The following is an 18,261-nucleotide window of genomic DNA, read 5'->3' as shown; positions in this document are numbered from 1 at the left end:
TTACAACATATCCTGAATTCATTGAAAATCAAAGTTAAACAAGGACCTTGTATAAATGCCTAGATAATGTGAAGAATCTCCTATGTTCGGGAACGAACCTTCCTGGCCTCTTCGATGCATCATTGCTGGGTATAACCAACTACACCAACGACATTGAGAAAATTCTTGTTGTTGTCTTCTGCAACAACAAAAGGAGTTTCATGAATATTTGGAAATGAACCTCCTTGGCCTCTTTGATACGGGTCGTCTATTTTCCGCAATGACTGTTGATCCGAATGCATCATTACTGGTTTATGAGCAACTCCACTTCTTGTTGTCTGCAACAAAAGGAGTGTCATGAATACTCGGAAACGAACCTCCTTGGCTTCTTGCATATGGATCATCCATTTTCGGCAATGACTGCTGATTAGGATGAACCATCATTACTGGTGCATGAGCAGCTCCACCAGGGACATTAAGACTATTCATGGTGTTGTTTGCTTCTTCTATAACTGATGGAGTGTCATGAATGCTTGGTCTCTTTCTCTGCTTCTTATGTTTTTTAGTTCCTTGATGTTGAAAGTATTTCTGAGCATGACTAGCCACTTGAGTTGGAGTTCTTGACACTATGAAAAATCTCGATATGCTCCTCCAATCGCCTTTGGAGAATTGTTCAAGTCCCTCCAGAAATTTCCTAGCAATTTACAAAAATAAAACGCAGAATTACAAAAACAAAACCAAATTTTTAGTCCAAGAATATTAAAGCATTACGTACCTATGTTCATCTTTAGTCCAAGGAATCCCTTTTTTTCCGTCGGTTTTTGTTTTTATTGTTGATCCACCACTTTGGTCGTAATCATCAACACCAACAACGAGATAGTTGGGTAACTCGATATTATAAGTTTCAATCTCCATGATATCACCAACTAAAAGTTTATAATGTTCAAAAATTTCAAATTGGTTCTTGCAAGGAACTCTTTCAGCAATTCTAACCTATCTGTCTGGTGTTCCTTCTGGATATATTACTAGTCATTTTTCAAATAACTTTTCTTGTTCAGGCGTCCATGCAATTGATAATGATGATGAAGTAGATGTTGTTGTTAATGAGTGGTAGATGCTTCTTCCAACAAAAAAACATCCTAACACCTTCCATGATTATTCTATATCCAAGTTGATTATTAAGGTTTAAGGGTTTTAAGCTACATAGAGTTTGTATTTAGTTAAACTCTTAGAACTTCTCCAATGACCATTATGTGTGTTTCCTATGTGGCAACACAAATAAGATATAAATATCCTCAATCTATTTTTCCTTAAAATTAGGGAGAGAAAAAAGAATCCATTTGTGTTGCATGTAACCTCTTCTTTTAATTAGCATAAATTTTATTTTCCATAATTAAGATTTTATCAGAACTAAAAATGGTTAGTTAATATATTAAATTCAATTCAATTAAGTAAAAGCTAATTAGGATGGTAAACAATGTCAAGGAGAATGTCTAAAACCATACGTTCATCTTGACAATTTCTATCCAAAGTCATCCATTGGTTTAAGACATAGAGTTGGAGAATGATTTTAATATTTATGTCTGCACACTTGCCATCATAGAAGAAGATATTCCGTTTATAGTGCTATAAGGTGCCCATTTTTCGGAAAATAAGCCAAGGTCCAGGCGGAACTGGTGTTGGCCCCCTGATAAGGTACCTTTTTTTTTTATAAACGTGGGAGAGGCGCCTATGAACAGAAATCAAAATGAGAACCAGCTGAAGAGGCGAGGCGAGGCGAGGCGAGGCGATCCACCTCCGTCAGCAGTTCAGGTTTTAATCAATAGAGGGGCAGCCATGGAAGAAGGGGAAGCCAATTGAGTTCATTCATCGATACCACCATCGACATCGATCAGTAGAGTGGCTGATCAGGTTAGAAATCAAAACCCTTATCGTTTGCATTTGCTTAGTTATTGATTTGGTTTTTAATTTTGAAATTTTGTTTTGTTTCCTAATTGTTCCTCTTTGTTGATTAGTTTGATCTGATGTCTTGGGAAAGGATTTTGGTTTAGTCGTATCAATTTGGGGTTTCCTAATTCCTTTGTGAACAGTTGAGATATGGAAGTAAGTTTCTAAATACTCCTATCTAGTTTGATAAAATAGAAAATTACTGCTTTATGATTGTGGCGCTTTATTGGTGGATTCCAAACTAAAATTTAGCTTAAGATTTCTGAATAAAATGTCTTTGTTTGGTTCAATCGGAGAAAAAAAGATGGACAAATTGAATTAGGATGAGATATACATGTGGGCTGTAGTTGATGGAAAAAAGAGATGGCCTAGCTACCTTGAAATTTGTTTTGTATGTGTTAAATCGGGAGTGCTTCGACTTCAAATTACATCCCTCTGAATAGTAGCTTAGTAACGCTAAGTACTCATAATTACATGTTTTTGGTTGTTGTGAATAATTTTTGGGTGCATCATTTGATCTTTGTTGTTCGCACAGGTCAGTGGGTTTTCTGTTGGTGGCCGTTTGATTGAGGGGTATGTGTCGTCATTATAGTGGATGGCCAAGAGAGACGTACCACTGATGCGGAAGGACTTTAAAAGCTAGAGCAGCAGGTAAAAGTTGTATGCATTTTGTTACTACCTTCTTTTGGAAATTTTCCAAGTTACAGTCAAGCATTCTAAAATTGTGCGTGTTTGACAACTGTTCAAGTGGAAGTTACATCCATCTGACAGCAGTGTTTTGAAAATATGCCCAGGAAATTCCACCACAAAGGACTTTAAGGATTAGTTTTCTTTTAGGTCTAATTTCTGCACCTTACTATTTCGATCAATCTGCAATAAATTTTTGTAGAATCTTTTACATGTAGTGGGTCAGTTGATTACCCAAAGCAATAAATTTCTACATCTTACTATTTCCATCAATCTGCAATAAAATTTTGTAGAACTTTTTGCACACTCTACCTCAGTTGCGTTCATTCTTGATGGGTTCGTTTGGAGTTGTTTTCGAACCTGACAAATCCCATTATTTGGACTTTGTAGCGATTGTATTGAGCACCGATCTTGGGAATTCGCAGGAGTATCACGCGTTTTGAAACAAGGTACATATGTTTTTGTTATAAAAATTAAGGTTTTGAAATTTCCATGTGTCAAAAATAACATTGTTTAGTATACTTCTATATATTTTCTTCCTATAAATTCATGACTCTCGGATCTCTTATCAGTCATATTTTCATTCCTCTCTTCCCTTACAACTTCACTCGCTCTACCTGTCAAGCATTTTTGTATCTTTTGTACGGAGACTTAGCTATATTCTTGTTAATCGATGGATATTGATGAATCAGCTGTCAGGAAGAGTGATGGGTTTTTGAGACAGGGGTGGTGGTGGGTTAAGGCATTACCTGAGAGATTCATAAACAAAGTAGTTGAGTTTGCACACAAGGTGGAGAAGCTTGGGAAGGATGACCCGAGAAGGATTATTCATTCTATAAAGGTGGGATTAACACTCTCATTGGTTTCTCTCCTATACTACATTAGACCCATCTATGGAGGTTTTGGCTCCTCTACAATGTGGGCTATCATAACAGTGGTAGTCGTCTTCGAATATAGTGTTGGTAAGTCTAGCAGAACTCTGTATAGCATCGTTTTGAGAAACATCAAATGATTGTTTCAATTTTTTGGTGTATCGGCTTGATAACTAGAAACAATAATGTACACTTTTGTAGGGGCTACATTGGGTAAAGGATTTAATCGAGCATTAGCAACATTTTTTGCTGGTGCCTTAGGATTTGGGGTTCATCACTTGGCAACTCTAGCTGGAGATAAAGGGGAGCCTGCAGTTCGTTGGTTCTTTGTCTTCCTACTAGGTAAGGTCACCTGAAAAAGTAAAACAAACTTTGGTTCTTGTGTGGCCAATGCTTTCATGAATTTGTAGGTGATAATCTTTTTCTTTCACTTATTGATTTCTATTTTTTGTAATTGGCAGCGACTGTAGCATCGTTTGCTCGTTTCTTTCCGGGGGTCAAAGCACGATATGATTACGGGGTACTGATATTTATACTAACATTTTGTTTAGTATCAGTATCTGGCTATCAAGAAGCTGAGATCTTAAAACTCGCTCACCAAAGGGTATTAACTATTCTTATGGGTTGTTTAACGTGTGTGATCATGTCCATCTTTGTGTTCCCTGTGTGGGCTGGTCTTGACTTTCACAAACTGATTGCTCGAAACATAGAAAAGCAAGCTGATTTCTTACAAGGTTTGTGATTACTCTGTTGATTATCTTGATACTAGCTAACAAATGCATTTATTAGTTCGTTCATTCATTAATCTTAATTATCAGCAATAACGATTCTACAGGATTTGGAGAACTGTATTTCGGAACAAAGGGAGATACAGATATGTTATGGCTTCATGGATACAGAAGTGTTTTGAATTCTAAGACAGCTGAAGAAGCAATGGTGAGGAATATCTCTTTAAGTGTGCATCTCTGGCTACATTTTACTACTATATAGATTACAAACTTTTGTTCAGCCCATCCTTTCAAATTATTTGACCACCTAATCTGCAATAAATCTAATGGACTACACGTACCAGACACCTAATAATGGACGAAAATCTATTTAAGTATAATATTTTCCATGTGAAGACTGTGCCCAAGATATAACCTCATAATTAAATATGAATTTTGGAAAGTGCAGATTCAGATTCCCTCTGTTATTTCGTTTGTTTCATGTTGAGAACTTTGTTTTGTTTGTCGACATTACCAAAGTGGAATATTGTCAATATAAAAATGGAATATTTGCTCGATTCACCAATCAATAACCTTGAGTTCTGAAAGATTCGTTTTTCTTGATGTGATTTTATCTTGTAGGCAAATTTTGCTAGATGGGAGCCACCTCATGGAAAATTCAGGTTTCGCCACCCATGGAAACAGTATTTAAAAGTCGGCGCAATGACTAGGCAATGTGCATACAGGTTGGAAGCACTAAGCAACGGCATCACCTCTGAAATGAAAGTATGTTCAGGCAAATCTTTCTCCTATTGTCCGTATCAATATATGTCAGAGTATCATCTTGTTTTGTAGAGTCAATAGTTGGCGCTTTGGTGTGTATGAGTCTACGCCTTATACTTGCAATCATTTCAATGTTCAAGGACCTTTGTCACATATTTGCTGTGAGGCAATGTTTATCTCTCAAGAGTAGACCAGCCTTCATTTATAAGCTTACTTAGGTTCAAGTCCAAATTCACAACCCTTTTTATGTATATCTCCTTAACGGATTTATAATATTTGTGTGCAGGAAACATCAGAGTTCAAGAAGATAATTACACTGTCATGCATGGAAATATGTGTCGAGTCAGGCAAGGCTTTGCAGGAGATTTCCTCGGCAGTTAAGAAAATGACATACCCATTTACAGTTTCCACACATATCATGAACGCAAGGAATGCTGCTGATGATCTGCACACTGCCTTAGAAACCATTACATTGGAAAACACTAACATCTTGGAGGATGTCATGCCAGCAGCCTCAGTCATTTCTCTACTACTTGAGATTATCGAATGTACAGAAAACATTGGAGAATCAGTAAAGGAGCTTGCTTGCTTAGCAAAGTTTAAAGGTGCAGATGTCGCGACGTCACCAGAGAAACAAACAAGAAGATTGCTTCGCAGAGGAAACATAAAGCCACATCATGTTGAAAATGATTCAGTTCATGCTTTAATTACTACGTATGCAACTTCAGCTATGGTAGAGTGACAAAATATAGATGAACATGTATGAGCCAGTCTCGAAACTGAAATGAAATTTGTTACAAATTCGGTAACAATATCAATCTGTTTTATTACTCCCAATAGAAAATTCCAATTGCTTTTCTCGAACTCTCAAGTCTCAACAGAAAAATGCTAGTAACAATTTACAAAATTCACTGGTGTCACCGTAGAGTAATGGTAAAGTCAAAAATATTAACAACCTGATTTCGAAGCTGGTCTGCACCAAATTTTCGGTCAATCATCTTGTTTGAGCACATCTACACTTTGAATCCTGCTCGAGTGCTTGGTAAAAATATGCGTGGTCGGTCAGCAGGATTCGAACTGCGTGCAAAAAAAACCTAATGCAAAACAAATGCGTGGTCGGCAGGATTCGAACCTGCGCGGGCAAAGCCCACATGATTTCTAGTCATGCCCGATAACCACTCCGGCACGACCACATAGTTGCCTACTTTGTCGAGGTTAAGGGTAGTATACTTTGTCTCTATATCATTGGACTAATATCATTAGATGATTCTTTTTGGTTCTACCTATTTTCTATCTCCACTTTCCCTAATTTCTATCCCGACCATACAAATCAAGATTTTGTACAATTCTTTTTAATTTGGGTAAATAAAACTCGTTTTTATATTTTTCATAATTAACCTGAAAAATCATCAATAACGTCACCAAATTGATTATGCAGGAAATTAACAGTCAATTCATCAAATTTAATCGGGTTTGAGATTGAATTGCGATACTTATTTTTATTTCCATACATGATACGATAGTGTGGGCAGTTAAATTTGGTGATCACTCAATACTACAATGAAAACCTAACAAAAATAGCAAATATTTAAGAAAACTATATGTTCCCTTTCGATCTCAATTTTAAATTCATTTACATTGTTTCCACCGTATCAAAATGTCTATTCATAAAATAAAGAAAAAGTAAATTTGTGGTTGATTATAGTTTTCGTTCTTCTTGTTTTGGTACAAAATTATTGCAAGATCATTAAATCATATGTTTTTCAACATTACACAATATGTTAAGTAGTGATGATAATATACAACATGTTGCAGTAGTGATGATAATATATAAGGTGCCGTGATGACGCTGACATAAGTTAACAGAGGTTAATATTATTAAATTAATAGTTTTAGGACTTGATTAGAAAGGGAGGGGAAGAAGACAGAGGTGGATGAAGATGAAAGTTAACCAAAAAAATCTGATACGGTTAGTTTTGTTTATCTTATCTAAAAGGAGTTAAATAAAAAAAATGATTTTGTGTGGTTTGGATGGGAATTAGGGAAAGTGGGGATCGAATCAAATAGGTAAAACCTTTTTTCTTAATAGAAATGTTAAACTTTGCAATGATACGAAAAATGGGATTACACCCCAATTACAAACAATGAATCTTAGATATTTTTTATGACACCAGAAAACAAACATATATTAACAGAAAACATTATCGTACATATCAAACATCCCTTAATATTTCCATATAATTATCTGGGATGTGGCCAAAAAAGTTAAAAGTAGACTTAGATGTTCTAGCTTTGATAGCTAGGATATGAGATGCATTGTTAGCGGATCTCTTTACATAAATAACAATACATCCACTTAAACTATTTAGAAGGTGCTTTATTTATAGTATAATACCATGATTCTCCCAATGTACATTCAGGGTTGCACCATTTAGAGAGTTCACTACGTTTATACAGTCTGATTCAAATACCACATTAGAAATATCTAGAGACTTGGCCAAATGGATAACTTCTTCAATCGCCAAGCATTCCGGCTGTTCTGCATTTAATCCTCCATTTCAGTACCTGCCTCTGATTCCCCTGCAGGTACCTATAAAATCTCTGATGATTAGACCAATGCCATAAACTTTCCTGTCATTAAGCATCAATATTGATCTTGAGATGAGTAGGAACAGGTGGCTTCCAAGTTTGAAAAAAACCCAATGTAGTACTATGCTGATCATTACCCCCGGTATTTTGAACACATCAAAGGCATTGGTTGATAAGATATTTAATGTTGTAAACTGGCTTACGTATACTTGGATTTTTATTCTGAAAAACCTTATCACATCTAATTTTCCAAATCTGCCAACTAGTAATCATGACAGTAGCTAACCACAAGTCTCTAGAGTCTTGATTGATGACAGTAGAATCTAGAAACCATCTGGTAATCCAAGATACTAGAAAAGAATGTGCAGATTGGATATTACTAACATTTATACCCATCAAAAACAAAACTTTCCTAGCCACTTGACTGTCTATTATAAGATGTTCCAAAGTTTCTGGTACTTGGTTGCATAATGGACAAAGAGTGTTTATGCCATCTTTGTAGAAGCTAAACTTCACCATGGTTGGAACAATATTCCTTAAACATTTCCAAATGAAGAGATTAACTCTATGTGGTGCATTATATTTCCAAAGTTGTTTCCAGACTTGTTTTGGAACAAATTGAGTTTACATATGTCTTTGCTGGGATATTAAGAAATTATAAGTTGATTTCACAGAGAAAGTACCCCTACTGTTTGGCTCCCAGATGATGATATCTTGACCATGTTGAACTAAATGCATTTGCAAGATGAGTTTTGCAGTGTAGTCTTGAAATAAAGCTTTGACTAAAGGGACTTTCCATCTTCTTGGATTCTGAAGCATAATATCAGAGACATAAACTATTCTTGCTGGTTCTGCATAGTTATTATTTGGGATTGGAGGATGATCCAGACCCTTGACCCATTTGTCATACCAAACTAAGGTTTTTTTGCCACACCTTACATCCCATCTGTGATACTTTCTAACAATATATAATCCTTGTTCTATACCTTTCCATATCCAAGAGGAATTAGCTTGTTATTCTTGAAGATGGATGAAATCACAGTGAGGAGAGTACTTTGGTTTAAGAATTTTTACCCATAATTGGTCTTGTTCTGTACAAAGCCTCCATGCTAATTTGGTTAATAGATCCATATTGAACTGCTCTAAATTTATAAAATCCGATCCTCCCTCAGCTTTAGAATGACACAGAGAATTCCAGGCAATGAAATTTATGCCTTTATTGTTTATATGCCCCCACCAAAACCTTCTCTGAATTGCATCTAGTTGATTTAATGTGTACTTAGGTAGTTTAAAGTTGCTCATATAATGTGCAAGAATGGAGTTTAACACTGACTTAACCATAGTGGTTCTCTCTGAATGATTCTGAATTTTTGAATTCCCTCCACTGAGCCTGTTTTCAAAAGCATCATTGATAGCCTTAAAAGAGTCAGCCTTTGATTGACCAAGTAAAATTGGTAATCATAGATACTTATCAGAAGAGCACAATTGCTTAACTCCCAATTTATTAACAATCTCAAGTTTTTGCTGATATGACAGATCTCCTGTGATAAATGCTGCTGACTTAGAAAACTTAACCATCTGACCTGATAGATCTCCAAAGTTTTTGAGTATATTCATAAATGAGGAGATAAATGATAAATGCTGCTTTTATCGTCAGCTTGAAAGAAAAGCAAGCAATCATCTGCAAAAAGCAGATGGTTGACTGATGGAGCTTCCTTTGCTAACTTAATGCCTTTAATAAGGAGTTGTTGATCAGCTATGAAAAGAAATCTGGAAAGGTACTCCATTGCTATGATGAAAAGAAAGGGGGATATTGGATCCCCTTGACGTAATCCCCTAGTAGGAGTGTACTTATTACAGCGGCCACCATTTAGCTTTATTGAAATTTGTGTTGTTGAATACATTGATGGATAAACTCTCTCCATTCTAGACAAAACCCTAGAGAATCAAGCATTTTATCTAAGAAGGTCCATTCAAGCCGATCAAAAGCTTCAGACATATCGAGTTTTAGAGCTATGTTACCTTTCCTCTTTTTTGATTTCTTAATGGAATGAATTATCTCATGTGCTATTATAATATTATCACTGATATACCTTCTTGGGACATAAGCTACTTGTGTAGGTAAAATAATTTTATCTATAAAAATTTTCATTCTCTTGACCAGAAGCTTTGAGATGATTTTATAAGTATTATTGCAGAGACTGATTGGCCTATAATCACTTGGAGTAGCAGGAAATTGGGTCTTTGGGATTAAGCAGATCGAAGTATGATTTAGGTGAGAAGGTAGTTTCTTTATTAAAAAGAAATCTTGCACCATTGTAATGATATCTTCTCCCAATGTGTCCCATTGGGTTTGTAAGAAGCCTGCTGGGAAACCATCAGGCCCTGGTGAATTCCATCCAGGCAAACTCTTGACTGTTTCATAGATCTCATCTCTATATGGGATTCTCATGAGATATTCATTATCTGTAGAAATGATGACTCTATGAATGTGGTTAAAAGAATATTGTTGTATAGAAGGATTTGTAGTAGTTGGTATTTGAGAAAAATGAGAAGTAAGAAGACCAGCTAATTCCTCTCTGGTATGATACCATCTACCATTAGTATCTCTTAATGATGTAATGTTATTTCTAGCTCTTCTTTGATTTGCAAAAGCATGGAAATAAGATGTGTTGTTATCAGCATCCTTAATCCAATGATCTCCAGATTTTTGCTGCCAAAATTTTGCCTATATTTACCTCCTATAATGCAGATTGTCAATAGTTTTCCTTATATCTTGGATGTTTTGACCACTAAATGGCTGAGATTGAAGATTAGATAATCTTTCTTTTAGTTGTTTAATATGCTGTTCTATTTTACCAAAATGTTCCCTTTTCCATTTAGACAAATTCCTCCTAGTGAAAGAGAGTTTTTGTTTGAATATCATGATGAGAGTGTGAGGATTGAGACAACCAAGATGTAGAAATAGTATGAGCACATGAAGAATCCTTCAACCAACATTTGTAGAATTTCCATGAATAAGTAGAAGGTATACAATCAGCTTCTGTCACCAAGATAATGGGACAATGATCTGATCCTAGGAAAGGTAAGTGATAAACCTTTGAATCTGGATACTTTATCTGCCATTGAGCATTGTGAAGAGATAAATCTAATCTAGATATTTTGTATCCTTCCCCATTTTTCCTATATGTCCAAGTAAATTTAGTACCAATGAAGCCCAAATCCATTAGACCAACAACATCAATAGAGTTGCGAACCCAATTATTGATAGATGAATGATCTGAGGACTGCCTCTTTGTACTTATGTGAACATGAAGATCTCCTAAGACCACCCAAGATTGAAAAACATTTTCACTGAGATCTTTTATGAAGTCCCATTGTTTTTTTTTTCAAATCATTGTGTATAGAACCATAGATACATGAGAGGAGCCATTCTTCTTTAGAAGGATTTTCTTTAATTAACAAATGTATCATATTGTATTTAGAACAAACGACATCACAAGGAAAACCATTCTTCCACAGAAGAATGAGCCCGCCAGATAAACCAATTGAACTGACAAACAAAGAGTTTGGGTAACCATATGACCTAGTCAACACTTTAGCTCTATCTTCACTAGTTTTTGTTTCAGCTAAAAAGATGATATCAAGGTTATGTTGTTTGATTATCTCATCAAGATAATCCCTAGTATCTTTAGAGGCAAAGCCTTGAACATTCCAACTTAAAATCTTCATAATAGCATGGACAAATAAATTGAAATTGCAGACTAAGAAATTAACTGGCATGCAATAAGATTTATTGAGATGAGATTTTAATTGAGAATTAGAAATGAAGATTACCTGATTATCCACGCCTGAGGATTTGCCTTTGATGCTTTGAGAGTAGTTTTGCTCAGAGACTGTCCCATGATAAGAAGGAAAGGAATTAGGTGATTGAACTTGGTCCTCCACAACAAAGTGAGTATTTTCAGAAGAAGTTAATTCTTGAGTTGACGAACTCTGGGTTGATTGAGCTTGTTGAAATTGATTAATGAGATGACTAATTGGACCCTTAAAACACCTAGAAGGATGAACATCGTCTGGATCTATATTTTCTGCATTGTAGTTATCAAGAGTAACATCATATTCACCCATAACCAGATAATTTCTAATGAGATTTGGATCGATTTCTTCTGCATCATTGATAGGATTGTTAAATTGAAAATTCTCTTGACCTAGATAATGGTTAGAGGCAAAAAGCAGGAGATTTGACTGATCCCGATGGGTTACTGGAGAAGATGTTGACTCATGAAATTGAGAATTGCTCGGACCACCATTTTCCATTCTAATCCTCTTCCCTTGTATTTGAATGAACTCATCTTTATCTCTTCCTCTATTAAAATGGATTTGAATCATACCTTGTTGATTACATCCCATCGTTGTATTTGGTACAACCCGAGTTACTAAGTTGACCCCTGATTAACTAGTTAGCTTTGTACATTAGTACTTGTCATCACATGAATAGGGACTTGAGCAGACATATTATGAGATCTTGCATTTATTGGATCCTCATCAATGTGCTGATGCGTCGTTATTTCTTGAGCTTCATTAACTACATGCATCCGATCTGCCATAACATTAGTTGCATGTTCTTCTTGATCCATCATATTTTAAATCCTTTTAACGTTTGCTGCTTTTACTCCTCTTATATCCGGGTTATTCCAAGACGGATGATCTAAGATTGAGTTTGAAGACAAGTAACCCTTTTGTTGTTGGAGTAAGAAGTTTGCTATTATTTCACACTCTTCCTCTTGATGATTGATAGTATAACAAAACCCGCATAGGTTAAATGGTTGTTTTTCATAGAATAGCCTTATCCAAACCTCTTCACCCACTGCATTTTTCATCCAGAATCCTCTTCTCAACAGGTCTCTGACATCAATAAGAACTTTAACTTTCTGCACTTTGCCTTTAGGAACAATGCAATCTGGAGGATCCAACTCTTTTACTTCTCTCATAGCTGAAGCAATACTTCTAACATTTGGAGGATTTGCAAACTCAGGTTGCATGTTGTACAATCTCAGCCAGAGAAGTTGTTTCTTCAAATCGACTTTACTCTTTGGGATAAGTAGATTCCATGGCTCTAAGATAAAAATATCTCCTTCTATAAACCATGGTATAAGTTTTAGAACCATATCATACTCCTCCTGAGTATAGAACCTTATCATATAGCAGTCATCATCTTCCTCTATTTTGATGTAAATATCTTTGCTTTTGCTCCACAGTTTTTCACCTCTTTATCCAGTTCAGTTACCGAGTAATCCTTACAGGAATAAAATTTTCCTAAGAAGGAGAATTTTTCATTGACTTGCTCCCTGGATTAATTTCCCAGTACTAAGTATTAGTTGTTTTAGGGCTTTGAGCCTATCAGAAAGTGAAGTTCTTTCCATGACTTGCTGGAATTCATGGATTTGAGGTTCATGGGAGAGCAGGGGAAAACAGCTAGAGCAGCAGATAGAGATAGAAGAAGAAGAAGAAGAAGAAGACGAAGAAGAAAAACAAGCGTGCTTATTATCCTGAAGTTGCCGAAAAATTGCATGGTGAATGTGTTATACTTGTTCAATTACTTGAGAGTAGGAGAGTCGGATATAAGGGTAGGCTTAGGGTTAAGAAGGCTGGTTGTCTTTTAACCGGGCGTGTGAATAAAATAAGATAAACTTTTAGACAAAAAGAAGATTTGCAGAAAAGTGGATTTTTGGATAAACTCGTCGAAAAGGTGAGATTTAACACTGTGAAGATGAGAATCAGGTATAATAAAATTTAATGATAGAGAAGATAGATAGGCAAAACCACTCTATGTGTCTTTAGGAAAAATCTTCAATCACTTCAAACCAGGACCTATAGGGAAGAAACCAAGATGAACATTAGCATAACCAGTAAAGTGCATCAAGTAAAATGTATCAAAAGGTAGAATAAAGAAAGATTATTGCATGCAAAAAGCTAAAAGAGGTAAAATCAATGGGAATTTAAAGTATTCGATGAAGATGATAACACTGAGTTGACTCCGATTCTTTCGTTTTTTCTAGGTCGGTTAAAGCAACTCTTTCTAAAGGCGGTTAACAATGAATATTACATTATCTATCTATATAATGACTTTCCAATGCGTAATAAGATCCTAAAATGAGTAGTCTTAAACTACTCCATGCACCACTGATGTGATTTTAAATTAATGTTGTAAAGTGGTAGTAAAAGATCGTTCAAAGACTCGTAGAGATCGATTTTAGACTTAATAAAAGAAAATATATTCAAGGATTGTCACAAATATCGAGAAGTACTGATTTTTCCGATTCCACCAAACTCATAACATAAGGTTCAAACATTAATTCTTTTAACAATTATAGCTCAATAGATAAAGACATGGACTCTTATTTTTTCCAAGGCAAATTCTTAAAATATTAGTTGTAATTCTTTTAACTAAAAAGTTTCTCCCATACCCCCAAACTTAAATCTAACATTGTCCTCAATGTTCTAAAGATAAAATTAAAAGCATGAACAAGGAGAAACTATTACCATTTGAAGCAAAAAAGATAAGGAAATATATCACCGTGTTGCATGAGATCGGGTTACCTCCCAAGAAGTACTAAGTTTAACGTCTTCAGCCAGACATAAGAAAGGATTAATCACCTCGTGTCATAAAGTAATAGCCGAAATATCTGTGGGTCATCAAAACCAAATAGAGATATCACAAGTAAAAGGAATCTGCAACATGCCAAGAAAATTAACAAATAAAGCGCACCCTTGTCTAGTTTCCTTCTTAAGACAACTACATCTAGCTGTGGTTCAGGTTCAGGCTCTATGAAAGGGTCTAGATAAAATATTTTCATGCGCTGGAATTCCTCAAAGCTAAGGTCCGGTTCAGGTATTAGAGTCTGTAAAAACTCAAGTAAAAATTTAGAAGCACATAATAATAACCTGAATAATTGTGGATCCATAAAGTCAATCAGTTTTGACTCACACAACTGACCACAATGAGAGTGGTGGTTTTCCTTAAGCAAATGTGTCGACTCTAATCTCCTAAAGTAATTAGGTTTAGTCTCAAAACTTAATAATTGACACATATGAAACTTATACGTTCCCACAATTGGTCGAAAAATATTTGGTGGGAAAACAAAGTCAATCTGGATATCATAGCCTGGGTAAACCACATCAACCAGAGGATGGGTTTCTAACAACTGAACTTCCTTATGGACATCACTAGGTTCAGGAAAACGTGCATGAAGATAATATTGTAAAATGGTTGAGGCACATATGTCAAGTCCCAAGTGAGGGACCATTCTAATAGTTAAAGAACATGGAGAATGATAATCACCCCCAAACTTAAAGTTTTTAGTGTCTCTAGAAAGACTAGTCACAACTTCCCTAATTTCAAGGTCATATGATTCCTAAAAATGGTTAATTGATTCTTCTAAGTCAGGTTCATCCTCACTCATCTCTACGAGTTCACTTTCTTTGTCTAAGACTAATATTTCTAAATCGCTAGACTCTAAAAAAATATTCTCAGAAAAAACTCGTTCCTCTAGACCATTATTAGCTTCGTAATCAAAAGGAAATACTACATCGTCTAAAACGGGGGTATCTCTAGTCAAATCCTCGTCCTTTTGAATAGGTGAATAATTATTAAAATTATTTGGATTTGAACTAGAAATATTATCATTATTAAGCTCAATTAGAGTAATAAATTCTTGATCACTATGCCTACTTATTTCAAATTCTTCATCAACATTATCCTCATCATAATCATCATTATAATAACATGAAAATGTTTGAACCTCATCTAAAAAAGTAGTGTTACCAATTTTATCCTCGTCATCTTGATTATGTGAATAACTATCTTCATTTTCAAAGGTACTATTGGAAACACTATATTGGAAATTAAGAGCGGTTATGTTCTGGGCCTCTAACAAAATATTTTGAGTCGACTCACATGACTTCCTAATTGAATCTAGGAAAGAAAGTTCAGTCATTACATTGGTTTCGTCCATAACTAAGTTATTCATTTCTGCTAACTTACGTGTCGACTCAGCTAACTTACGTGTTGACTCTAGTAGAGGGGATTTTTGCTCGTATGACCGGTTGGCGTGTGGATAGTAATTGGGATCACCATGGTATGGACCATAACCTTCAAAAGGCTGATGTTCCCAACCATTATTCACACTATGGTCAAAGTAGTAACGTCCATTTTGAAACTCAGTCTGATATTCGTTGTATTGGCTATTGTAATACCAGTTCGACATTCTATTGCAGGGGTGTGAGTTGTCACACAAAATAAAACCCACTGACAGGGGATTCGTGGGTGGATAGAATCTTACCTCCAGTACCAGACGGGCGATGAACCGTTGAAGTCAACTCAGGCCACCGACTCCGATGTCAGTGTACGAACCTGAGGGGCCGAGACAGTATCGTAACTGTCGTCCTTCCCTGCAAAGAGTTGATATTTAATTTTGACCCTTCCTTAGTGTTTAAAAATAATGTGCAAGAATGTCCAAAAAGTCCAAAAATAAAAATGTCCAAAAAGGAAAAGAAAAATTACAAAAATAACACCCTATTTACAGTTTCTAAAAATAAAACAAAATAACTATATACAAAATCTTCTTCTTCACTCCTTTCGGATTCCTCTTTTCTTTCCTTCTTTGACGATGCTTTCCTTTTATAACACTTTTTCTTCCCTTGTAGCTTCGCTCCAAATCTGAAAAGAATCGAAAAATACCAAAACGCGTAAAAAAGAACAAAAAATAAAAATAAAAATAAAAAGAAACCTAAAACAAATCTAAATACAAGTCCGCGTCGGTGGCGCCAAAAATTGATGTGATTTTAAATTGATGTTGTAAAAAGTGGTAGTAAAAGTTCGTTCAAAGACTTGTAGAGATCGATTTTAGACTTAATAAAAGAAAATATATTCAAGGATTGTCACAAATATCGAGAAGTACTGAGACTCGGGATTCCACCAAACTCATAACATAAGGTTCAAACATTAATTATTTTAACAATTATAGATCAATAGATAAAGACATGGAATCTTATTTTTGCCAAGGCAGATTCTCAAAATATTAGTTGTAATTCCTAAGCATGGGACATTAAAACATCTAAGCAAGCATGACCCATCAGATGAGATGACAACTAATTAATAAAAATCATAAATCAATTTTAATTAGTGCAAAAGTCATATAAGAATTAAATATAATTACCCACGTAGATTTTAGGCTTCTTCCGTCATCCCATCGTTGGGGTTTAGCTCTTCATGGTGAAAACACACTCCAAAGATATAAACATGGCTTAAAAGGTGTTTTATTGAAGAAAAATAGTATTACAACGAATCTGTAACATATATAATTGTTACAGAATCAACTGTTACAGAAATTGTTGCAAACTGAAGATAATTGTTATTAATGGACTGTTACAGGATTCTGAATTTAAGACCCTAAGAAACGACTGTCCTTTACAACCTTATGTTCTTCAACTTAGTCTTCTTCCTGCTGCTGCTGTAATATCTCCTACAGCATGATTCTTAGCTCTGCAGCGTACCCCCAACTCTCGATCTCCAAGTCTCGACTCTCTTAACCCTTTTATACACCCACAGGTCGATTGAATATCCAAGAAATCTCCTTTTTCTTTTTGCCAAAGTTACGGGTTTTATATCTTCTTTCCATATCCTCATACGCAGCTTCAAACACTCATGTGTTGCTTCTCACGCGTCTTCCAAGTAGAATCCAATGTCCCAGACTCTCTCAAGGGTAATATCAAATCAAACAACTACCAATATTCTCTTATCTCCAACCGGTAACTTCCATGTATTCAACTAAAATCCCGTGATACTCTCCAAGACTTGTTTTAATCCAAACCCACATAACTCTCTTTTTCTTCACCCTACGCGTCTTCTGTGCTCATCTAAATTCTTTCCAAATAGCAGAATATAATCCCAGCCGTTAATACACTCTCTCAAGTTTCACGTAATTTCCCAAGCCAACAAAATAAACCCGTTATACTTTCACTTTCTCTGATTCTTCTAGATATGCATGGAAACTTGTTTTTTTGCGTATCTAAATCGTATACCATCCCTGTTTGACTAGACCAGGACCAACCAACCTATATCAACAAATAAAACCCGATAAAATGTCGTCAAACTCGACCCAGGAAGTTATGCAGAAGTTCGCAGGTGGAAGACGTGTTTTCCCGCCAAAACTATGATGAAGATGGGAAGCCCCCTAACCAGAATAGGGTGCCATTAGATGTTGGGTGTAAATAGCAGGTATGGGGTGCAAGTAGCCATGGGCGCCCCTTATCAATTGGTTTCCCTTTATCCATACTGAGAGTCCGAATAGTAGGGTACCTTTATCAACTTTTCGAGCAGATTTCGCCGTAAAAATCCATTTCTCCAAAAACACCTACAAATACATAAAATAGCAAAATAAGCACAAAATGGAGAACTAACAATATACATAATTGAGAAAAAAATAGACACATAAATGCGTCTATCAACCACATGTAAACAGATCTTTTCACCTCATTGATGATAACTGTCTCCGCATTGGGTGTTTTATTAACCATTAAACGTCTATTACGCTCTCCCCATATGACCCAACAGATAGCAAAAATAGGATAGGCCATACTTTTCTACCCTTATTCCTTCATTTCCTTAATTTCCAGACCAATAATTGAGAGGA

General features: G+C 35.5%; 2 protein-coding genes and 1 non-coding gene across 3 annotated transcripts; 1 reads left to right on the top strand and 2 right to left on the bottom strand.

The window, feature by feature from the left end:
- Positions 1–291: 291 nt before the first annotated feature.
- Positions 292–894, bottom strand: LOC113311853 (transcription factor MYBS1-like). The gene is made up of 2 exons (XM_026560651.1): positions 755–894; positions 292–673 (listed from the first exon to the last, which is right to left on the bottom strand). The coding sequence occupies exons 1-2, from the start codon at positions 892–894 to the stop codon at positions 292–294; spliced, it is 522 nt and encodes a 173-aa protein (XP_026416436.1).
- A 2,392-nt stretch (positions 895–3,286) lies between these two features.
- On the top strand, positions 3,287–5,839 carry LOC113310335 (aluminum-activated malate transporter 2-like). Its single transcript, XM_026558978.1, has 6 exons — positions 3,287–3,575; positions 3,687–3,827; positions 3,947–4,219; positions 4,321–4,421; positions 4,835–4,978; positions 5,262–5,839. The coding sequence occupies exons 1-6, from the start codon at positions 3,287–3,289 to the stop codon at positions 5,715–5,717; spliced, it is 1,404 nt and encodes a 467-aa protein (XP_026414763.1). The 3' UTR covers positions 5,718–5,839.
- Positions 5,840–6,086: 247 nt separating this feature from the next.
- On the bottom strand, positions 6,087–6,168 carry TRNAS-AGA. The gene has a single exon. It is a non-coding gene; the product is annotated as a tRNA-Ser (tRNA).
- Between the last annotated feature and the right edge of the window lie 12,093 nt (positions 6,169–18,261).

This window comes from Papaver somniferum, chromosome 9, assembly GCF_003573695.1.
Source record: "Papaver somniferum cultivar HN1 chromosome 9, ASM357369v1, whole genome shotgun sequence".
In the NCBI taxonomy this organism is placed as follows: Eukaryota; Viridiplantae; Streptophyta; class Magnoliopsida; order Ranunculales; family Papaveraceae; genus Papaver; species Papaver somniferum.
Note: the sequence above shows the minus strand (reverse complement) of the source record. Positions and strands in the feature narration are given on the sequence as shown.

Coding starts and splice junctions, on each gene's coding strand:
- LOC113311853 (XM_026560651.1), bottom strand. CDS start 894: ATGGAGATTGAAACTTATAATATCGAGTTACCCAACTATCTCGTTGTT. Junction 674..754: donor TGGACTAAAGATGAACATAG/GTACGTAATGCT, acceptor GTAAATTGCTAG/GAAATTTCTGGAGGGACTTG.
- LOC113310335 (XM_026558978.1), top strand. CDS start 3,287: ATGGATATTGATGAATCAGCTGTCAGGAAGAGTGATGGGTTTTTGAGA. Junction 3,576..3,686: donor CGTCTTCGAATATAGTGTTG/GTAAGTCTAGCA, acceptor ACACTTTTGTAG/GGGCTACATTGGGTAAAGGA. Junction 3,828..3,946: donor GTTCTTTGTCTTCCTACTAG/GTAAGGTCACCT, acceptor TGTAATTGGCAG/CGACTGTAGCATCGTTTGCT.